Source organism: Ochlerotatus camptorhynchus, unplaced genomic scaffold (assembly GCF_037179485.1).
Source record: "Ochlerotatus camptorhynchus isolate MF236.1 unplaced genomic scaffold, CSIRO-AGI_Acam_v1.1 ptg000314l, whole genome shotgun sequence".
Lineage (NCBI taxonomy): Eukaryota > Metazoa > Arthropoda > Insecta > Diptera > Culicidae > Ochlerotatus > Ochlerotatus camptorhynchus.
This window is the reverse complement of record NW_027040802.1, coordinates 474,115-495,354: the sequence shown is the minus strand read 5'-3', so window position 1 is coordinate 495,354 and position 21,240 is coordinate 474,115. Positions and strand designations below refer to the sequence as shown.

The 21,240-nt window shown below is 46.4% G+C and overlaps 2 protein-coding genes across 2 annotated transcripts; both read left to right on the top strand.

The window, feature by feature from the left end:
• Positions 1 to 1,092: 1,092 nt before the first annotated feature.
• Positions 1,093 to 1,980, top strand: LOC135707606 (uncharacterized). Its single transcript, XM_065229471.1, has one exon. It carries the CDS (start codon positions 1,093 to 1,095, stop codon positions 1,978 to 1,980), a length of 888 nt encoding a protein of 295 aa, XP_065085543.1.
• Positions 1,981 to 1,998: 18 nt separating this feature from the next.
• Positions 1,999 to 4,000, top strand: LOC135707605 (uncharacterized). Its single transcript, XM_065229470.1, has 2 exons — positions 1,999 to 2,403; positions 2,639 to 4,000. The coding sequence occupies exons 1-2, from the start codon at positions 1,999 to 2,001 to the stop codon at positions 3,998 to 4,000; spliced, it is 1,767 nt and encodes a 588-aa protein (XP_065085542.1).
• The last annotated feature ends 17,240 nt before the right edge of the window (positions 4,001 to 21,240 follow it).

Genomic DNA, 21,240 nt, shown 5'->3' with positions numbered 1-21,240 from the left:
GCACTATGGAAGAACCCAGGAGCAACAACAAAGCGCTGTTTTCACGGAGGGAGAGTCTTCTCGCTGCTCTGGGTCGGGCTGAGGCTTTTCTTGAGGCCTACGATGCTGCGAGGGACGCAAGGCAGGTTCAGATTCGGCTGGAACACATAGAAAACCTTTTTTGCTAGGTTGGAGGACGTGCAGACGGAGCTGGAGTCCATCGAGCAGGACGAACAAGGTAAGCGAATGCATGAGGAGGTACGTACTGCCTTTGAAGAGAGGCTGTTCGCAATAAAAGCCGATCTAACATCTAAACTTCCTGTTCTTTCTAATGACGCTCGAATCCCTCCACCTATTGGCCATAATTCCGCTCTCTCTGGGTTAAAGCTGCCCACAATTTCACTCCCCGAGTTCGATGGGGACTATATGCAGTGGTCGGGTTTCCATGACACGTTCTTGGCTTTAATTCACGCAAATCCCGACGTGCCAGAAATTCCGAAGTTTCATTATTTGAAAGCCGCAGTGAAAGGGGAAGCTGCACAGCTAATTGAAACGATCGCAATCAGTGCAGCGAACTACAACTTGGCTTGGGATACTTTGGTAAAGCGCTATGCGAACGATTATCTTTTGAAGAAGTGACATTTGCAGGCACTCTTCGATATTCAGCGCATGAAGAAGGAGACAGCATCGACACTGCACGCCTTGGTGGACGAGTTCGAACGCCACACGAAGACCTTGAGGCAGATGGGTGAACCTACCGGTCAATGGAGCAGCATTCTTGAGCATCTGCTCTGTACTCGGCTACATGACGACACTCTCAAGGCGTGAGAGGTGCACGCATCGACCGTGGAGAATCCGGACTATCCGTGCCTGATCGACTTTCTGCAGCGACGAGTACGTGTGCTGGAATCTATTTCAGTCAACCACCATGCTCCTCCATCCGTTCCAAGTTCGTCGCATCATGGGGCAAAACGACAGCAGCAATTTCGGCTTACTTCGTTTGCTTCTACTACCAAAGCGGGGGTCAAATGACCAGTGTGCTCGCAAGAGCATTACATCAGCAGGAGCCAAAAGTTCCTTGGTCTCTCGGTGGCACAACGTCAGCAACTTGCTATGAAGAAGCGACTCTGCCACAACTGTTTGAAAGGAGAAAACATAGCGAAAAATTGTTCGTCCGACATCAACTGCAAACATTGCAATCGACGCCACCACTCTCTTTTGCATGACGGTACTGGTGATGGAACCCAGGGAGCCACTTCTGACGCACCCGTCCCGAGTACATCTGCTGTGGTACAGGCTCACCAAAATCGTCCAACTTCTTCGATGGGGAATCCTATTCAATCTGCGGTCGCAGCCATCGAAAATGTTCCAGATTGTGAAGTCAGCGTTCCGATTCCACATCCCAAGGAGAACGTCTTTCTTCTGACAGCTCTGGTGAGAGTCGTTGATGCCTTTGGTCAGGGTCATCTGGTTCGTGCACTTTTAGACAGCGGATCGCAGCCTGATATCATCAGTGAGCGTATGGCCCGTCAACTACGACTGAAGAAAACAAACGTGGATGTGACTATACAGGGAGCCGGCCAGCTTGAGCAGTCGGTACGTGAGTCCATCGTGGCACAGGTCAAGTCAAGGAATGGAAACTTCGAAGCCGAAATCAAGTTCTTAGTCATGAACAAGGTAACAGCAAATCTTCCGGCGCACGACATCTCCATTGATGATTGGCAGATTCCCGAAGAGTTAGCCCTTGCTGATCCTGGCTTCAACAAGAGCCAGCGCATCGATATGGTTCTCGGGGCAAAACATTTTCAATCCTTCTTCCCCAGCGCCGTTCGCATTCATCTTGGTGAACATCGTCCGCTACTTGTGAAAAGCGTCTTCGGATGGGTGGTAACCGGTTCTGCACTAACACAGCCCAATCAACCACCCACTCCATATTCTGTCTCGTACAGTATCCTGAACGTTTCGACGGTAACGCTAGAGGAGAGTATCGAACGTTTTTAGAAAACGGAGGACCTGTCAATGAAGGACAACTATTCGATTGAGGAGCACTACTGTGAATCACTCTTCAAGTCCACGACGACCCGCACCGCTGAGGGTCGTTACATGGTTCGACTGCCACGAAAACCTGAATTCGAAGCCATGATGGGAGAGTCCCAGATCAACGCCTATCGTCGATACGAAATGCTGGAGCGGAGATTTGAGAGGAGCCCAACACTCAAGGAGGATTACCACAAATTCTTGAAGGAGTACCTGTCCCTCGGCCATATGCGGTTGGTCGAGTCCGACAACGAAGGCAATTCTACAGTATACTATTTGCCCCACCATTCCGTGTTGAAGGAGTCGAGCACAACAACGAAGCTCCGAGTAGTGTTCGACGGCTCGGCTAAAACCTCGACTGGCCACTCGCTCAATGAGGCGCTCTGTGTAGGTCCTTTAGTACAGGATAACGATTCTTTTAAGGTTCCGCACCTTCTTGGTTGCACTTGTCGCGGACATAGCAAAAATGTACAGACAAGTTCTGGTACACCCTGACGACACCCATCTGCAACGCATCCTGTGGCGAGTTTCTGCCAGCACAGTCATCCATGTTTTTGAGCTGCTTACCGTTACTTACGGTCTTGCCCCTTCGTCATTCTTGGCAACCCGTGTGCTTCAGCAGCTAGCTATAGATGAAGGCGATGCATTTCCTCTCGCCGGACCAGCGTTACGAAAAAGCTTCTACGTAGATGATTTCATCCGTGGTGCCAATTCCATAAAAGAAGCGATCAGTCTCCGTGAGCAATTAGAAGATTTGATGCAACGGGGTGGATTCGACTTGCGTAAGTGGACGTCCAGTCGTTTCGAAGTTCTGCAGGGATTGGACAAAGAGCACATCGGCACCCAGTCAACGCTTTGCTTTACCCCCAACGAGTCCATTAAGGCACTAGGAATCGTCTGGGAGCCCGAAAATGATGCCTTTCGATTTGATTCAGCGATCCAGCCACGTGACGCTCCACCTACGAAAAGATCGATACTATCGGATATCGCCAAGCTGTTTGACCCTCTAGGACTGATAGTTCCTGTAGTCGTACGTGCAAAAATCCTTATGCAGGAGTTGTGGTTGCTTTCTTCGGATTGGGACGAACCAGTTCCCGATTCCATTCGCATCAGATGGGAGAGTATTTGCAATGAGTATCCCCTCATCTCATCCTTCCGAGCTGAACGCTACGCTTTTCTTCCAAAATCCCGAGTAGAGCTTCACACCTTCGCGGATGCATCGGAATCGGCGTCGGAATCGGAATCGGAATCGGAATCGGCGTCGAAATCCGTAGTATCACCTCTCAAGCGTCTAACCATCCCTCGCCTGGAGTTGTGCGTCTCTGTCCTTGCAGCGCTCTTATATCACCTTATCAGACAAGCCATCGACATTCCCATTTCTGCAGCGTTCTTCTGGTTCGTTTCTGCTGTCACGCTGCAGTGGCTTCGCTCTCCACCCAACGTTTGGAAAACTATTGTCGCCAACCGTGTGTCTGAGGTGCAGCATTTCACGCATGGATGCCAGTGGAACCATATTTCCGGGGTGGAGAATCCTGCTGACCTAGTGTCCCGAGGTCTTTCCGTTGGAGAATTTCTGCGCAGCGATTTGTGGAAGCGTGGGCCATCATGGTTATCCGAACAGTCGAGTTCCTGGCCAATATCAAGACCACCAAACGTTCCTGAAGAAGCACTTGAGGCAAAGCAACTCGTCGCAATCGTTCATACAACCCCAGAGCCCAGTCCGTTATTCGTCCGCTGGAGTACCTACCGTCGCTTGCTGGACGTGACTGCCTACTGTTTGCGCTTCATCGACAATGCACGTATCAATGCCAGAACCCAACATATTCCCACCACTGAGCCAAGCCAAGAAGCAAACACCGTCGAGCATCTAGCACGAGCCAAATCGTTGCTAATCGGCCTTGCCCAGAGAGATGCGTTTCGGGATGAAATCAAAGCCATTAAAGACAGGAATGTTTTACCCAAACCTCATGCATTCGCCGAATGAATCCTTTCATTGATCCTGAAGGGATATTGAGAGTTGGAGGCTGATTAAACCTTTCGCAACTGCCCTATCAGGCAAAACACCCTGCCCTCCTCCCAGCCAACCACCCACTTTCCAGCCTAATAGCCAAGTACTATCACCTTAACCTTCTTCACGGCGGCGGGCGCCTTCTACTAACAGCCATACGTGAGGAATTTTGGCCACAGCACGGCCCCAGTGTGCGCACAGGGAAGAAAGTGCATACGATGCACTTTAGAAGAGCAGAGATGCCAGTCCGAATTTCACTGATACACACACTTGCAATTTTCGGTTGCACCAAATTAAGAACAAGAGTTCTGCCACACCTTTTATTTAACAACAGAAATATTTAGTTTAGGTTTTAGGTTTATTCACTTCGAGCTACTCATAATGACTGACTGATCTAAACAAATGATGATGGGAGGAAATGATGATCATGACGAAAAAAACCCGAATACAAGTAACCGAAGACATAAGGTTGCCAGTATAACTATATAATTTCGCCTGAACGGGCGAAAATGCGGTGCTGTATGGGCTCGCTACCAAAAACTTCACATTATGTTTCATCAGGCGCTTATAACGCAAAAATAAAGTCAAATTATTTTCATTAACTACATTTTTTTATATTACATGAAAATGTATCTGATGTGTCACTGTTGTCAACTAATAAAATATTTTCAAATTTCAAATTTTCATTTCGTTTACCCCTGGTGTAGATAAATGAATACATTGGTAGCCTTTTTGGCCATAGAGGCACTCTCATCGCTAAGAATTCGGTTCACCAGCTAAGGCTTGTTTCCTCGTGAGTTTCATCTAAGCCTCCCTAGTTGCGTCACGAACATGGTAGTAATTCACAAGTTCCAAGAAAGGGATGATCTTCCCTTTTGCCTTCCTATCCTTACAGGATCAACGGGTTCCAACGTTCCGTTTTGTTTTCTGTTGGGCTCGATTGCTTCCCATAAGTCTTCGACTTCAAGTTGGTTTGGACGGCGAATTTCCAAGTGGTCAAATTTTCTCTACCGACCAAACGCTCGATTCCCGAGATTCACACTATTTATTCGCCATTTCAACCGATTTTTATTCTGTTTTATGTTTGTTCTCCAGGTTATTACACTATTTAATATTCAAACAGCCCAACATGCTTTTCTTCAGCAAGAAATCCCTCCAATATTGATTTGGTCTTAACTGATTCATGTCAACTTTGTACACGAAACGAAAATCAATTATTTAATTCATGTGTTTCACTTATACATTTTTGCCAAAGCATCAGCCTTATACATTCCATAAGACAAACCACATAGGTCCTATTAGAATGCATAAAAGGTATGTGTGACCGCTTATACATTTCATTTGACACATGATCTTTATTAACTTTTTGCAAGGCGTCTGCTCATTAGTTGACTTATACATTTTATGAATAATCAGCAATGGAAATTTGCCAAAAGGTATAAGGAGATTTCTATCCGTGTAGCCAATTGGATTATTTATTTGTCGTCAATCAGTGTACACCGTTTTACGAAAGTTGCTTTAAGTGTTATTTTACAATGCTGACTTCGGTTCTGATCACCTTCCAGCAACTTTTGAAACATCCCAAGAAATAATTTCTAATCCCAACAGCTCTAGTTTCAATTACCATAGAGCTGATTGGGAGCAATATCGAACATTTATGGAACATAACTTTGATCCAAATATTCCTTTGCAATCCAAAGATGATGTTAACTATGCTCTTGAATCTCTGACTACTTCTATAGTTGAAGCAAGAGCTGCCTCAGTGCCAAAATGCGAGGTTAAATTCGATTCAATGATAATAGATGACGATCTTCCGGTCTTGATCCATCTGAAAAATGTCCGTAGTCGGCAATATTAAAGAACACGCAATCCTGCCATGAAAGTTATCTGAAGGGATTCGCTAAAACAAATTATAAAGCGGTTCTTTGCCCTGACAGACCAACAAAACTTTAAAAAATAATATTTCTCAATTGAATCCAAGTTCCATACCCTTTTGAGGCTCACAATATTTTTGAAGAAACCTTAACAGACTATTTCAGGGCTTAAAGAAGGTGGTAACATTTTGGAGGCCAATGCACACGATAAACCAAATCATCTCCCGAAAACTTTACAACAAATTAACAATTTGTCATCCATCCTTGTTCCAGCATCGATCAACTTTCCTGCAATCAAAGGTGATAATCGACCGGATTCAGCACCATTATTTCCACCTCTTTCAATTCAATATTTGTCGCAGCCAACAATCAATCCACAATTTATGATCATCCATAACAACAGCTCAGCGTCACAAAAGGATTCCAACACCCTTTTCAGACCCAACAAAAAACAGGTAATCAAACAGAGAGCAAAACTGTTACGACCCTTTGCGAAAGCTTTTCACACAAAATTGAAAGGGTTTCCCGAACAGGTAGACACGAACGGACGGGCGGACGAAGCCTGTAGGTCCTGGTAGGCCGTGAGAATTTTTCGCCAACTTTTTTCTTCTACGAAAGCGATGAGGCAAGGTGAGTTCAGATCGGCAAAAAAGGATGATTGCGGTCCCACATAAAGCGAAAGCAACCGAAAAGGATTATTTATTTTCCACCCCCGAAACCGACGCGCAATCAATCGCAAAACATTACAACCTTATACAAGATGCTCAAAGAATCGAAAGAATCGAAAAAAAAAAATTGAAAAATGATTCCACAAATCGAGCAGATTCAGCATCGTCACCATCGGATCCCTGAAACCTTTGAACACGCAGCCAAGTCAAGAAACCGTGCGAACTTGGGTCCTGGGTTGATCCTTTTTTTACGTTTTGGGATTGCGTCGCGTCCGGGAATCAATAAAATTGTTTACGTCCCGTCAGGCCTGCTTTGTGTTGCGAAGGGTTCTACTTTTTGGCAACTGATTTCTCTTACCTGTTGGATGCGGTGGGCTCTTTGTGGAAGGTGTCAGAAAATCAGAACCCTTCTTTTTCGGGGATGTTTTTTTTTTATTCTCTCGTTTGTGCCGCGACAGGTTGGAATTACGCCTTTTCCCATAAATTTTGATAATTTCCCCCCGATCGTCGTCGACGTCGGCCTTGGAAAACGGATGGCAACCGCACACAATGGCGAGGGAATGAAATGGGTTGGAAAAAAGTGCGAGGCTTTGAAAATTAAAAAAAGAAAAGATACCGATTCGTTAGTAAATCATTTTTATTGACTCTTTCGGATGAAAAGTGGCCTTTTTTCCTGTTCAAATTGGAAGGTGTTTCCCGAAGGTGTCACTTGGGTAACGGCTTTTCCAGTTCGTTTGAGCAGGCTCAAAATTGGGATCGTTTCGAGAAGTTGTGACCGAAATAGTAAATTTTGATGAAGTAGTCGAGTGAGGAAGCTCGGGGCCCGTAATAATCGTAAAATGTCAGTTTCTCCAAAGAAAACGGTAATAATCGCCCCCCACTTGCAGGGGGAACTCGGTGGGAACAACGACGGGAGACAATCGATTAATTTCTTTGGTGTGATTAGCCAACACTTAGTGGGCCATTCCGACCAATAAGATTTTTATGTCAATCGTTTCATAATAACCAAAACCTATTGCCATCGTAATCATCATCGTCAGCACCATCAGGAAATCATTCCAGCAGGCTCATCCAAGCATCCCGCGCGTTTCTATAGATAGATCGCACTCGCCCATAGTGACCAAAACAAGATTCACTCCTTCCATATATTCCAGCGCCTGCTTGGTCGTCGTCGTCGTCGTCGTCGACGGCGGGAGAACAAACGAGATAATTATTTACGACATGTTATTTAATTTAATAATGTTCCCACATAATTCGATGGCAGCTTGTGCGGACGGTCGGTCAGCTAACAACCTTTACCGATCGAGCTACATCGTTTTCATAGTCCGTTTGTGTTTCAATTCATCAATCCCGTTCCAGCAGCCACCACAACACGAAAGCGAGCGCTCCATACTTGTAACCGAGACGCGGTGCTCTGAAATGGGGAATTTGATGCAAAACTAGACGATTCATTAGAATTTTTATTTGGTATTCCGGTTCTGATTAATGATTCAGAGTGCTGAAACAAGTTAGGAACGAGGGATGTCACAGTTCCGTTATCTGAGATTTAACTTAGTGATACATTGGGAATTGGCTTTTATGGCTTTCCATAACCGATTCATGGTATTATCTGTCAAAAATCACTGTTTATAGATAATCTTATAGTTTCGGTGCGTGTGTTTTTTTTTTGGGCAAGGAGGAAACCTTCAAAAGGCCATCATGCCACCGCCTGACGACCGGGCTCACGGTCGCGGTGACACGGTGTGTGGGATTCTTACCGCACTAAAACCTTCTTAGACGCCTTGCCCTTTTTCCCCCGGAACCACTTGTCGTATTACTTCGGAGGGGGCTGTGCATTACGCACCTCATTTTACCTCAGCTAACTGGCGCTTCCAGTTCGCTGATCGTCTCTCCAATCTGTAAGTCATTTAGCTCCCAGCGTCACTTCGTACTCAGCTAACCCCCGGCGATGGATTACTCCGACGGAGAGTTCTCCCGGCTTCGACTTTCACTTCGCACTTGTTGTGAGCACATTACTACTTTCTAGCTGGTCCTCTCGCCATTTTCGCTGCAACGCTGACGTGATCTACGTTGCTGCTCTGCTGACGGCGTTAAAGGTGCCCCCCTCTCGACACATTTCTTCGGCGACATTTTCCGTGCTAAGGCCGAGCATCTCCTCTCGCACAGCATCAAATCTAGGACATTCGAAGACCACGTGCTTTGGTGATTCTTCCACATTCCCACACTCCGGACAGAAGGGTGACGTTGTGTGTCCGAACCGATGCAGGTACTTCCTGAAGCAACCATGACCAGAAAGTTTACTTCTCCATGCTTCCTGTTCACCCAGGTCCAAAGAATCGGTATTAGTCTGTGTGTCCATCTACCGTTCACTGTTGCATCCCACTCCTGCTGCCCACTCCCACTCCTACTGCCACCATTTTTCGTACTCCTCTGGTTTCTCTCGTCAGACAGCACTCGTAGTCCTCCGCCAAGGTGATGCCGATTGGGATCATACCGGCGATAACGCATACTGCCTCCATCGAAATGGTTCTGTACGCACTCACGACTCGCATGGCCATGAGCCGGAACGTACTGCTCAATTTCCTTTGGTTCTGCTTCGTTTTCAGCGCTTCAATCGAGGCTGGACCTCCGTACATTAATATCGATGAGGACACACTAGTCAGAAAAGCATCTTGCAGCTGTTTGGACCAGAATTGTTCGGCATGATTCTGGCTATTGCGTTGATGACCTTCGCCGCCTTCCTGCAAGCATATTCGATGTGGCTCTTAAAGTTTAGCCGGTCGTCGATCATCACTCCCAGATACTTCAGCACGCGCTTCGAACGGTGCTCTCCAACGGTGATTTCTGCCCGCAGCACTGCTTTGCAGTTACTGACCAACATCACTTCTGTTTTGTGCTGGGCTAACTGCAGCTTCGCTCCTTGCATCCAGTTACCAATCGTAACTGGCCTCGGCCGCCAGCATTTCCACTTCTTCCAGCGTCTCACCGGTTACCGTCAAGACGACATCGTCCGCAAAGCCAACGATCTCAACTCCTTTGGGCAGCTTGAGCGTCAGCACGCAATTGTACATTCCGTTCTACAGCATGGGACCCAGAATGGAGCCGCCGTGATTCTATGCGATTTCTGCCCCGTGTCTGTCGCGTAGACCAGGACCCGGTTCTGGAAGTAACTATAAGCCGAACGAGGGAATGTGATACACGACGAGAGCGAAAATAAACACGTGTGGTACATACGATTAACAAGTAGAGACTGAATTTATTTGTCAAAATATACACGGTTAAGTTCAACCACCAATTTAATTCTTGGGATTTACCCAGTGAATAGTTTGCTCTTCACACCTCTCCTCAAACAAGTCACGCTTTGATTCCCATGAAGATTCGGTGCTTGGTAAACGGCATCGGCGAAAGGCCCTTGGTGAGATTGTCGGCCGGCTGGTTGGCTGTCGGGATGTAGCACAAATTCGCCTTACCTTCTTGGACGCACTCCTTGATGAAATGTAATTTAACTTCGGTATGCTTGAGCTTCTTGGACGAGTCATCTGACTCGGCAATGGCGATCGTGGACTGATTGTCTTCAAAGATTTCCGCATGCTGACGTTCACGAATGTCCAACTCTACGAACAGCTTACTTATCCACAAGACTTCGCAAATACAATCTGCCAATGCATAGCACTCGGCCTCGGTCGAGGAAAGTGCCACCGTCCGCTGCTTCCTGGTACTCCATGCTGTTGTAGCGCCGTAGATCTGGATCAGGTATCCGGAGACAGAATGTCGATCGTTGATGTCAGTGGCCCAATTTGCGTCAGCAAATCCCACTATCTGACGACAAGCTCGATTACTTCTGGTGTACAGCAACCCGTATTCCGGCGTTCCTCTCAAATAGCGAAGCATTCTCTTTGCGTGCTTCCAATGCTCTTCTCCGGGATTACACTGGAACTGGCTAAAGTACGACACGGCTGCACTCAGGTCTGGGCGGGAAGTAACCATCAAATATGTTATACAACCGATCAGTTCCCGATACGGTTTGCACATATCTTGCTTGGTATCTGCTTTCTTCAGCTGCAAACCCTGTTCCATCGGCGTTGACGACGGCTTACACTCCTCCATGCCAAAGCGTCTCAGCACAGCATCCACGTACTTCGGCTGACGCAGCTTCATTACACCTTTTTCTCGATCTCTATCAATCCGAAGACCCAGGAACATCTGAGCTTCACCGAGATTCTGCATCTTGAATTCCATTCTCAGCATCCGTTTCACCGTCTTCACTTCGTCTAAATTGTTCGCGATGATCAGAACATCGTCCACGTAGAGCAGCAGGTACACTGGACCGGATTTGCCTACTAGAACGTACAGACAGCTATCATCCTCGCATCGACGGAAACCACACCATGAAATGAACTCATTAAAGCGGTCGCATATAGATGTCCTCCGTCAGGATTCCGTTGAGGAAGGCGGACGTCACGTCCATTTGATGGACAACAAGATCGAACTGGTTGGCAAGGGCAAGCATCGATCGAACGGTGGACATCTTAACAACAGGCGCATAAGTTTCCGAAAAATCGAACCGGAAACGCTGTGTGAAGCCTTTAGCGACTAAACGCGCTTTTCGCTTCAGAACGGACCCATCTGGGCCAAACTTGAGTCGGAAAACCCACTTGCAGTCCACTGCCCTGCGCCCAGCCGGTAAGTCCACCAGCTGCCAAGTGTTGTTTTCAGCCAGTGAATTCAGCTCCTCATCTATGGCAAGCTTCCACTCCGGCCAATCTTCCAGTTTCTGCAGCTCTTCGATGGTATCCGAAATATTTTCGACGTAGCTTTCAGCGTTAAGCGCATAGGCGATGCACAAGTAATCGTTCAACTTCGCAGGAGGCTTCCGAACTAGCTCACTGCGACGCAGACCTGCCACTGCATCACCGTTCCCCTCCTCAGCTGCATCACGATCCTCTTCAAACGACCTATCCTCCGCTTCATCATCAGATTCTTCTTCACCTTGTTGGGATTCTTCACGATCAGCAACGCTTCTCGACGAAGAAGGTCCAGCCAACTGACCGTGATTCTCACTCCGAACGGGAGCTTCCGGAACCTCGGAACCACAATCGACGATCCGCTGTTTAAGCACTAACTCCTCCACCACGACATCACGAGCGATGAAAATCCGCTTGCCGTCCCACAGACGGTACTCTCCGCCGCCGTATCCAACGAAATAACTGACCTTGCTGCGAGATTCTAGCTTCCCTCGCTTCTCCTTCGGGATGAGACAGTATGCCTTGCTTCCAAAAATCCGTATCCGCGATGCGTCTGGCTTATGCCCGTACCAAAGCTCGTATGGCGTGTTATTCGTTGTCAGCGCAGCCGTGGGACCATAGAGGTAACTCTAAGACCACTGGGTCCCGAAGAAAATCATTATTATTTTTGGCTCACTCAGTACCAGAACAACGGTCCCAAGCAGTCCCAAGCTATTTCACTCACCCCTGCATGTTCTGCATCAATCCACACACCCCTGATGTTATCTGTCAAACTTTCATAGCGAATCAAAACAAACATAGTGTAGTAATAGAATTTCAACTAGAATAGGGTACGTTAATCGTTTGCTTGGGACCAATAGGCTACTAAAGTGGTGAGCCAATTTAAAATCGTTAGTTTCGTATTGATTGTTGGTGGGACTCCGATTGGCTAGATAGACGGCCGCCAATACCGCCTCGTTCCACATATTCCGGTCCAGTCCGGAATCCGCTATCATTGCTCTGGCCTTGTCGAGAATGGTGCGATTAAACCGTTCACTGACCCCATTCTGCTGCGGGGTATACGGGACCGTGAACTCCATCTGTATCCCTTTGCTTCTACAGAAATCGGCGAACGCCTTACCTACGTATTCGCCACCGTTATCGCAGCGCAAACGACTAACAGTGGTATCGAAGTTTTAAAACAATCGAACACCTCATCTTTCGTGCTTAGGATGTAAGCTGCACAAAAATGAGTGAAATCATCCGTGAAAGTAACGAAATAGCGCTTACCATTCCATGAAGCCGGGGACATCGCACCGCAAACATCGCTATACAGCAACTCGAGAGGCCTAGAGCTCCGGGGAAGCGCCAAATCCTGGAAGAGTATGCGTGTCTGCTTGCATTCCATGCAAGGACCACACACGCCGCCACTGATCACAGCTTCTTTCTTCAGGGATAATCCTTCCACCATATCTTCACGGATCAGCTTCGCCAAACCACTCTTCCCAATGTGACCGTATCTTCTGTGCCACAGCTCAGCATTGTCAATTGCCTTCTGTGTCACTAGCAGTTCATATAGTCGATCCGATCGACTTCCCGTACACACAACCTCACCATTTCGCTTGATCACCGCAGTGTTTTTGGAAAAAAAAAATCACTTCCATACCAAGCTGTCCAACCCGACGGATCGAGAAGAGGTTGTAATTCAAACCCGGAACGAACAAAACGTTATCGACGACGCACTGCAACCGACGTTTCCCGACACGCGCGACGATATCCACTTTTCCTTTGTGGTGGCTTCGAAGAACTTCACCTGATGCAACCTTTATCATTACTGGTTCATTTAGCTTCTGCACGTCCCGAAGGTAATCACTCGAACAGATCATGTGATCTGAAGCGCCAGAATCCAAAATCCACTTGAATTCACTATCATCACACGATTCCACTTCGTCAACACAACTGCTTATGAACGTGACCTCCGATTCACTGACGTGCGCTTTTTCTTTCTTCCCAGACCTGTTTTCCTTCTTCTTCGGCTTTGCACCATTGAACTCGCGCCGTTGAAAGCACTTCGACCGTTTGTGCCCCAGCTTCCCACACGAAAAACACTTTAGCTTTGATTTGGCACTTTTACAGGCGAACGCCGTTGATTCACCTCCGTCTGCATCGTCACCATGCTCCCGTTTTACACTTTCACTGAGCAAACGCACTTTGACGAAGTCAAGAGTACACTGGTCGGCCGACAGCGTTTCCAACACGGTAACAAGCTGCCCGTACGATGACGGCATCGTTTGCAGTAGATAAAATACTACCAAGCTTTCCTGCAGTTTAATTCCGGCTGATTCCAAATCCCGAACCATCCGCTCGAACAGAAGCAAGTGCGCTTCAAGAGAACCAGTTTCGTTAAACTTCATCGCCGACAGCTTTTTCAGAAGATAGAACTGCCCGGAGATTCCCTTTAGAACGAACGTATTTTCAAGCGTCGTCCAAATCTGCCGCGGGGTTCGCTTGCCCTTGATGCATTCAAGTTGCGAATCGGCAATATTCCGGACCAGCACCGACTTGCATTTGATGTCCTTCTTCCTCCTTGCCTGCAGTGCTCCTACTTCCTCCGCTTCACGTCAGCACTATCGATCATCAAAACCTGGTATTCTCCGCTTCCGCTTGAATGCACTCTACAAGGTCCAGCTCCTCCAGGTGAATTTCCATTCGGAAGCACCAATTGTTGAAGTTGGTGCCGTTGAAGAGATACAGTTTCTTTTCCGCCTCCATTTCAACGCAGTTCGACACGGTTCGACCGCCAACACCAGCAGCAAGAAAAACACTCACACACGCGGCTGTACTACCGCACGAACCGGAGACAAGCAACTTTTTGCCATTCGCCGCACGGCAGAAACTCTTCTATCGAATCGTTCCAAAAACGTTTCGTGACGTGCTGCTACTGTGATCACTCTCAAAAACGGGGCTCGGGCTATGCTGTGCCCATAACCTATAAGCCGAACGAGGGAATGTGATACACGACGAGAGCGAAAATAAACACGTGTGGTACATACGATTAACAAGAAGAGACTGAATTTATTTGTCAAAATATGCACGGCTAAGGCTCTGAACCATTTGGCGAATTATTTTAACTTTTGGTTAAAATTTGACAGATGGAAAGTTATCGATTAACCCTGCTATCCGAGCGTGGTTACTTCTGACAGACAAGAAGTTAAATTTTGACAACTGTGGCTCGAAAACCGGTCGATCAACAGCACGGGGATTTTCGAACATAGAAAATAACTTTCGAAATGTCACTTTTAACCACGAGTTAAATTTAACTCGGCAAATGGTTCACAGCCTAAGTTCAACCACCAATTTAACTCTTGGGATTTACCCAGTGAATAGTTTGCTCTTCACAGTAACTACTGAGAATCCTTCAGAGGTAGTCTGGAACCCTCATTCTATGGAGCGCCTTGGCGATGGCCTCCCAGCTGGCGCTATTAAATGCATTCTTCACATCAATCGTAAATCACGGCGCAGTATCGATTTCCTCTCCGCTTCTGTTTGGAAGCTTTCACGGCTCTGTCAATCACTGCCCGAATTGCATCCACCGTAGATCTCCCTTTACGGAATCCGAACTGCCTCTCCGACAATCCGTGTTCTCTCTTCGTGCATTTCGTCAGTCTGTTCAGGATGATCCTCTCCAAGAGCTTTCCGACAGTTTCCAGCAAACATATTGGCCTATACGATGCAGGATCCCCCGGCGGTTTCCGGGCTTCGGCAACAGCACAAGCTTTTGTACCTTCCACCTATCAGGAAGCTGACCCTCGTCGAGACATTTCTGCAGCACCATCCTGAACATGTCCGGGAACGTCTGGATCGCCGCCTTCAACGCCACGTTGGGAATTCCATCCGGGCCGGGAGCTTTTTTCGCCTTCAACCCTCTCGCTGCTGCTATGAGTTCCTCGCTGGAAACTTGTTCAACGTTGTCTTCGTCTTCCTCGCCATATGGGGCTGTTCATAACCTACGTAGACAGTTTAGGGGGGGGGGTTGTCAATTATCCACGGCCCATATAAAATTTAAAGTTTTTTGTATTGACAATTGTCTACGCAGGGGGAGGGGGGAGTCAAGAATCCCAAAAAAACTGTCTACGTAGTTAATGAACAGCCCCTATGGTCTAGGTTGCCAGGTCGTTGGGTCATGCTGTGGTAAAAGTCCCTCCACGATGACTTTCAGCTTGTTGGGACATATTTCAACCGGCATCGTTGGACCTCTGATCCTCGCCATCGCGACACGGTATGCATTACCCCAGGGGTTGGCATCGGTTGCTCAGCTTTATCTTTCCTTTCAGTGCAGCCCTGGCCTCTCGGAACACCACCCTGCGCTCCTCTCTGTCTGCTTCGGTTCTTGCTCTCTGAACGCGCCTTCTGGCTAGAAGACAAGTAGCACGAAGGGTGCTAATCTCCTCGTTCCTCCAGTAAGCTGTACGCTGCCTGTTCGTTGGCTCCAGTTTTCTCGGCATATTTGTGTCACATGCCCTTGCTAATGATTCGGTCAACTCGCTCGCGCTTAGGTCCGGGACGCTGCTGTCTACCCTTAGAGCTTCGAGCTTCGCATTTCCACCGGTGTCCGTTCGCCGATACTGTACCGGATCGCCTGATGGTCACTATGGGTGTACTCTTCGCACACTCTCCAGTTCATATTTGCCATTAGCGACGTACTGCAGAAAGTGACGTCGATAATGGATTCCCTACCATCTTTGCGGAAGGTGCTGATGGTTCCTAAGTTTACCAGACTGACGTTCAACTTTGCCAGAGCTTCCAGCAGGCTATACCCTCTTGCGTTGGTACACCTGCTTCCCCAATCCAAGCATTGAAATCTCCTGCGATGACGTCCAATGAGTTCTCCGGTGAGCCCATCTAGCATCTGGTGGAACTGCTCAATTGTCTATCTCGGGGGTGCGTAGCAACTACATACATAGATTCCATTGATTTTGGCGATCACGAAACCTTCGTATGAGCCCGCCACCACCTGTTTGAATGGGATTCCTGCCCATGATTTGTATGGCCGCCATTCCTGCTCTATCCGCCCCCAAGTTACCATTATCAAGAGGAACTCGATATGGCTCTGCTCTGACGATGATAGCATCGTCGCACTTTGTTTCCGTTGTCGACTGCCACAACAGTTGCTGTGCTGTGTTGCAATGATTGAGCTTTATTTGGGTTACATCCATTTTTGCTGGCCCACCATCGTCTTCTTGAATTCCCCTACCCGATGGTTGTGTTGATTTGTGTGGGTGTGCCTTGAATTTCCAAACATCATCGAGAGAAGTCATTGTTTACAATAGCTGTTACGCCCTAATTCAAGCTATATCATGATTTTACAAAATTTTACAAATTTCTCACTAAATGACAACTACAACATAACACATCTTACAAAACTCCCTTTATCTAAACGCCGTCGTCTTCTCAACGTCGATTAGGCATTCCACGTCCGTTCAAATTAAACGGCACACTAGACTTGCTCTTCCCCTTCTGCCGCACTTTTCCTAGACTTGTCCACTGCTCTAACCAAGCAGGCCGTTCTGCGCTGCCTACTTGGTCGTGTGTGTTTGTGAGTGCTTTATGATATTAATAAAACATCAAACAGCAATAATGATATTCATCGCAGCAGCTAGGCGAAAATGTATGTTTTAATTTGTTCGAAAGGCCTGTCCGGCAAACCGAGAAAGAAGGTGGCACTCCACCGAGGCGAGCAGCTTCGAACAAATTGACGAAAGAGGGAGAGGAAGGCGTAAATCAGCCATCAATTTGACGGAACCGAAGCAGCCAGAAGATGCCGGTCAGTTGTAGTCAGATGGATGCTTATTAATAGAGAAAGAGAGAGAGCGCTGGGTTGCTTCCTGTTTCGACGAGGGATTCCACTAAAGATCGGTTGATTTACATCCATCTTTGATCCGGCGATTCGTCCGCTTCGGTGATGATGGAGTGATGGAATGATTTGATTAGCGACGCTTTGTTAAACAATGGCTGATTGGGCGTTTCGAAAGAGTGTCGGTCGTCTAATTATGCTGGTGAGAATTATGTATGTAAGGGTCGATTGTGTTGAAGAGTCGAACGCACAATTGTGTTTATCGTGAGAACTGATCGTAAATAAGGTTCCTGAAATGGAGGACCGAATTCCGGTTCATGCAGGTCAGCAATCGGTTGAAAGATGGAAAGCTCAATCGAAAAACTGAAAACTAATTACTTACTCAAACATGACTCCTTAAGCCATGGATCGTGTCAGGGTGGAAGGATAAACCCTTGAATGCAAACAAAATCCTGTTCGGAGAACCAGCTGGTGGATCGGTTCCATTCGTTTGGAAAAGACGAAGGTCGGGCTCTAATCAGGCAAAAATCTTGCCAAACAATTTCTTGAAATTTCTATTGAGAAAACTGGAAGCTCGGGGAAAAAAAACTAATTACCAAGGCGAAAAGAAATGCAGATTTTCTTTGCGCAGGTGCGAACTCGTCAATCAAGCGTACCGAAAAAGGGAGTTTTTGAAATCCTTCTTCTTGGAGTCCAAGCCGAGCGTCTCTAGTTTCAAATTATGCTTACTTGATGAAGATGAAACATTTTCGAACACTGCTGCAATACTTCTGTGGACGGTGGTTGCGAATTTGAGTGCGGTTGAAATAATTGGCGGCGATTTTTAAAGATGGCGGCACTTTTGTCATCTCGCATATTGCGCATCTCCTTGCGTGAGTTGATAAAGTTTAAAAAAAGGTTCTGATTTCGAAAAGGAGGTTATTAGAAGTAAGCAAGTACAAATTCACGGATCCAAAATCCACGATTCAACCACCGCTCTCTGCTCGGTGTCTTCAGGTAGGAAGGATTTTTGTATAATCCTAAATAACCGCTTCCTACACACTTTGCAAGCCGATGAAATTTGACAACAGAAAAAAAAGCAAAACACCCGGACACGAAAAAGCAAAGTTAAACCCCGAAAAGTGTGTTCCTCTTCCAGAACCACCTTCAGGTGCGCGATCCGTTTTCGCAATCTTCTGCTTACATAAGCTCGACGGTTGCTACAATTACAATTGAATCGATTGTTTCTGTTTTCTTCCTCCTCCCTCCGCCAAGACCAGGATGAGGAAGAACCGAAAGGCCGTTCGAAAGGTTCCGATATTGCATTTCACCTTTCTTTTTTTTTTTTTTGACAATGCGTACAAAGGTCCGAAATTGGAGTGCGGACGATTCAGGAAATCAGCGGGCGGTTGCGAGCCCTTTTCCTGACCGGTTGAGATTAGACGATCCATAAAAAAAACTAGAATGAATCTCCGCTTTCACTTTGGAAATAATCCTTACCTTGAATGAAGTTATGCGATGTACTTCCGCGATATTTTTTTTTATCGGAAGAAAGGGAATCAGGTTTAATCCTGATGGCTATTAGAACAAGAGGAAGACTTAACCCAGTATGCCGACAACTTCAAAGCAGTGCTGTCGTGGTAAATCTAAAGATGGTTACTTAATAATTTTTGATTTTTGCACCCGCGCTCAACTTAAATCCATGCGCCCCTTTTAAGGGGTGTAATTTAGGAATGTACACAACATTTAGATCCCTCTAATTTAAACTAGGTTAAGTGAACGGTGGATCTAAACGCTCCGATGTGTTATGATCGACGTTTCAGTCTTTGGACTTGGCCTTCTTCAGGGAGTATAATCAACAATCAACTCGAAACTAACGGTTTTAAATTGGCTCACTACTTGACTAGCCTATTGGTCCCAAGCAAATCGATTGACGTACCCCATTCTAGTTTAAATTCCAGTACTACACTATGTTTGTTTTGATTCGCTACACGCTATTTCAAAACTACCCAAATTTGGGTAGAATCCACCCAGATCCGTCAAAACTGAACCTACCCAAAAATGGGTAAACTGTGTTGGGAGTGACAAGTTGACAAATGAACAACATTGACATGAATCCGATCGACGTTGTTCATTTGTCAACTTGTCACTCCCAACACAGTTTACCCATTTTTGGGTAGGTTCAGTTTTGACGGATCTGGGTGGATCCTACCCAAATTTGGGTAGTTTTGAAATAGCGTGTATGAAAGTTTGACAGTTAAAATGAGGGGTTCGTGGATTTTCCTATGTTTCGAGGGGTGCATCGATTAGCTTGGGACCGAGGATAGTACCAGAGCTGAGCCAAAAAGTTGAGCTCGTTTCTTCGAAACCTTCTGGTCTTAGAGTTACCTCTATGATATAATGAATCATGAGCAATTTCAGAGTTGCTTTTGAGGCACCTCGAGCAACTCACATTGCTCAGTGAGCAAGATCACTGTAATTCGCTTTCTCACTTTTAGTATCATAGCAACATATGGAAGTGCGAAGCCGAAAAGCAGCTGTCAAGCAAAACAACAACACAAGGCGAGTATGATTGCGATTGTGAACTTTCGGTAAATACATTTCCTTCGGTTTCCAGCTCCCGAGAATGCTCTTCAAATGGCCTCCGGATTTATTAAAAAAACAAAAAAAAAACTTGCGTGGACTGAGGGCTACAATCGACTCGTTTTTCTTGGCGGTTGCGGAGGCTGAATATGATTTGATCGTACTAACGGAAACGTTGCTTGATGAGCGGATCTATTCATCGCAACTTTTCGGATTACTTTATTCCGTCTTCAGAACTGACCGATCTCCCCTGAACAGTCAAAAATCGTGCGTTGGATTCGTTCTGATTGCTGTCTCAACGAGACTAACCAGCTATCTAAGTCCATTTCCAGTCTATTGGAACAGCTCTGGATTGTCGTGGAATTTCCCCAAAACATTCAGTATTTTAGGCGCTGTCTATCTGCCTCCCGACCGAAAAAAACGAGTGCACGATCATCCGTGAGCATGTGGAATCGTTAGGCTCGATATCGTCTCGATTGAGTTCGTGCTCACCTATTTGGCGACTACAACCAAGCTGGTTTATAGTGGCGCTTCACCGGCAGCGGCACACCATTCATTGACCCAGTGCTATCACATATGCCGGTGACTTTCTTTTTACTTTTCCGAACCGAAACGGACGTTTGCCCCCCTTGATCTTGTCCTGGCAAATGATTAAGAATTACCGGGCACTTCTGCTTCTTTGCCGGTCAAGCCACTGATCGGTCTAGATGCTGACCATCCCGCTCTCGTCGCGTCATTCAGGTTACCTACTACGATTTCAAATATACCAAGCTACATTGATCGATTCTCTTCATCGACTCTCTCTTTCGTAAATGACTCGGCTACTAAAACGTTTCCTGTCCTCTTTGTCGTATTAGATGCTAGATTATTGCTTCTTCCATCGATCTGTGTGTCAAAAATATCCGGAAATATCTTAACACGGCCGTGGCGATCCAATGAGAAAATCGATGAAGAGAATCGATCAATGTAGATAGGACCTATTAAAAACTGACGCGAGAATTCTATTTTGTTCACAAACAAGAATGACGCCAAATATGTGAAGGCAGTAAACGGAGTAAGCCGAGGAGTAAATTGACAGAAACATCGATGAACGTCAATTAAATTTTGAAGCACATTGAGTTAGTCGCGAGGTTCTCGCTGCAAAAGAGCAACTCAGAGTAAAGCTGTCTCACCCCTTGAATTTCTCGGAACATCTTGAAAGCTCCTGCAATTAATTAATGGAACTGCTCTGAAGTTAGCTGAACTTTCTGAAGTACTTGAAACATGCTTGAAAATAATGAAACTTTTTTCAAAAATGTCAAAACGTACCTGATGTTCTTTGGATTACCCTGAATTCTTGGACCTGAAGGGACAAACTAGTCTTAGGCCGAAAGTCCCTCTAATATAGATTTTTTTTTAGGAGCTATGCTGAAGAATTCCTAACTTCTCTATGTTTCTCGGGCCTTCTGTTACTCTACACTTCCCTAGAAGTAAATTGAACAACTTGAAGTTTTCGGAGCTTATGTTATCAAAGCTACCCTGAACCTCTCGCAAT

What these genes read in the sequence shown, in the direction of transcription:
- LOC135707605 (XM_065229470.1), top strand. Translation starts at nt 1,999, where the DNA reads ATGAAGGACAACTATTCGATTGAGGAGCACTACTGTGAATCACTCTTC. An exon ending in CGCTCAATGAGGCGCTCTGT is followed by an intron (nt 2,404 to 2,638) that starts GTAGGTCCTTTA and finishes GTGCTTCAGCAG; the next exon opens with CTAGCTATAGATGAAGGCGA.
- LOC135707606 (XM_065229471.1), top strand. Translation starts at nt 1,093, where the DNA reads ATGAAGAAGCGACTCTGCCACAACTGTTTGAAAGGAGAAAACATAGCG.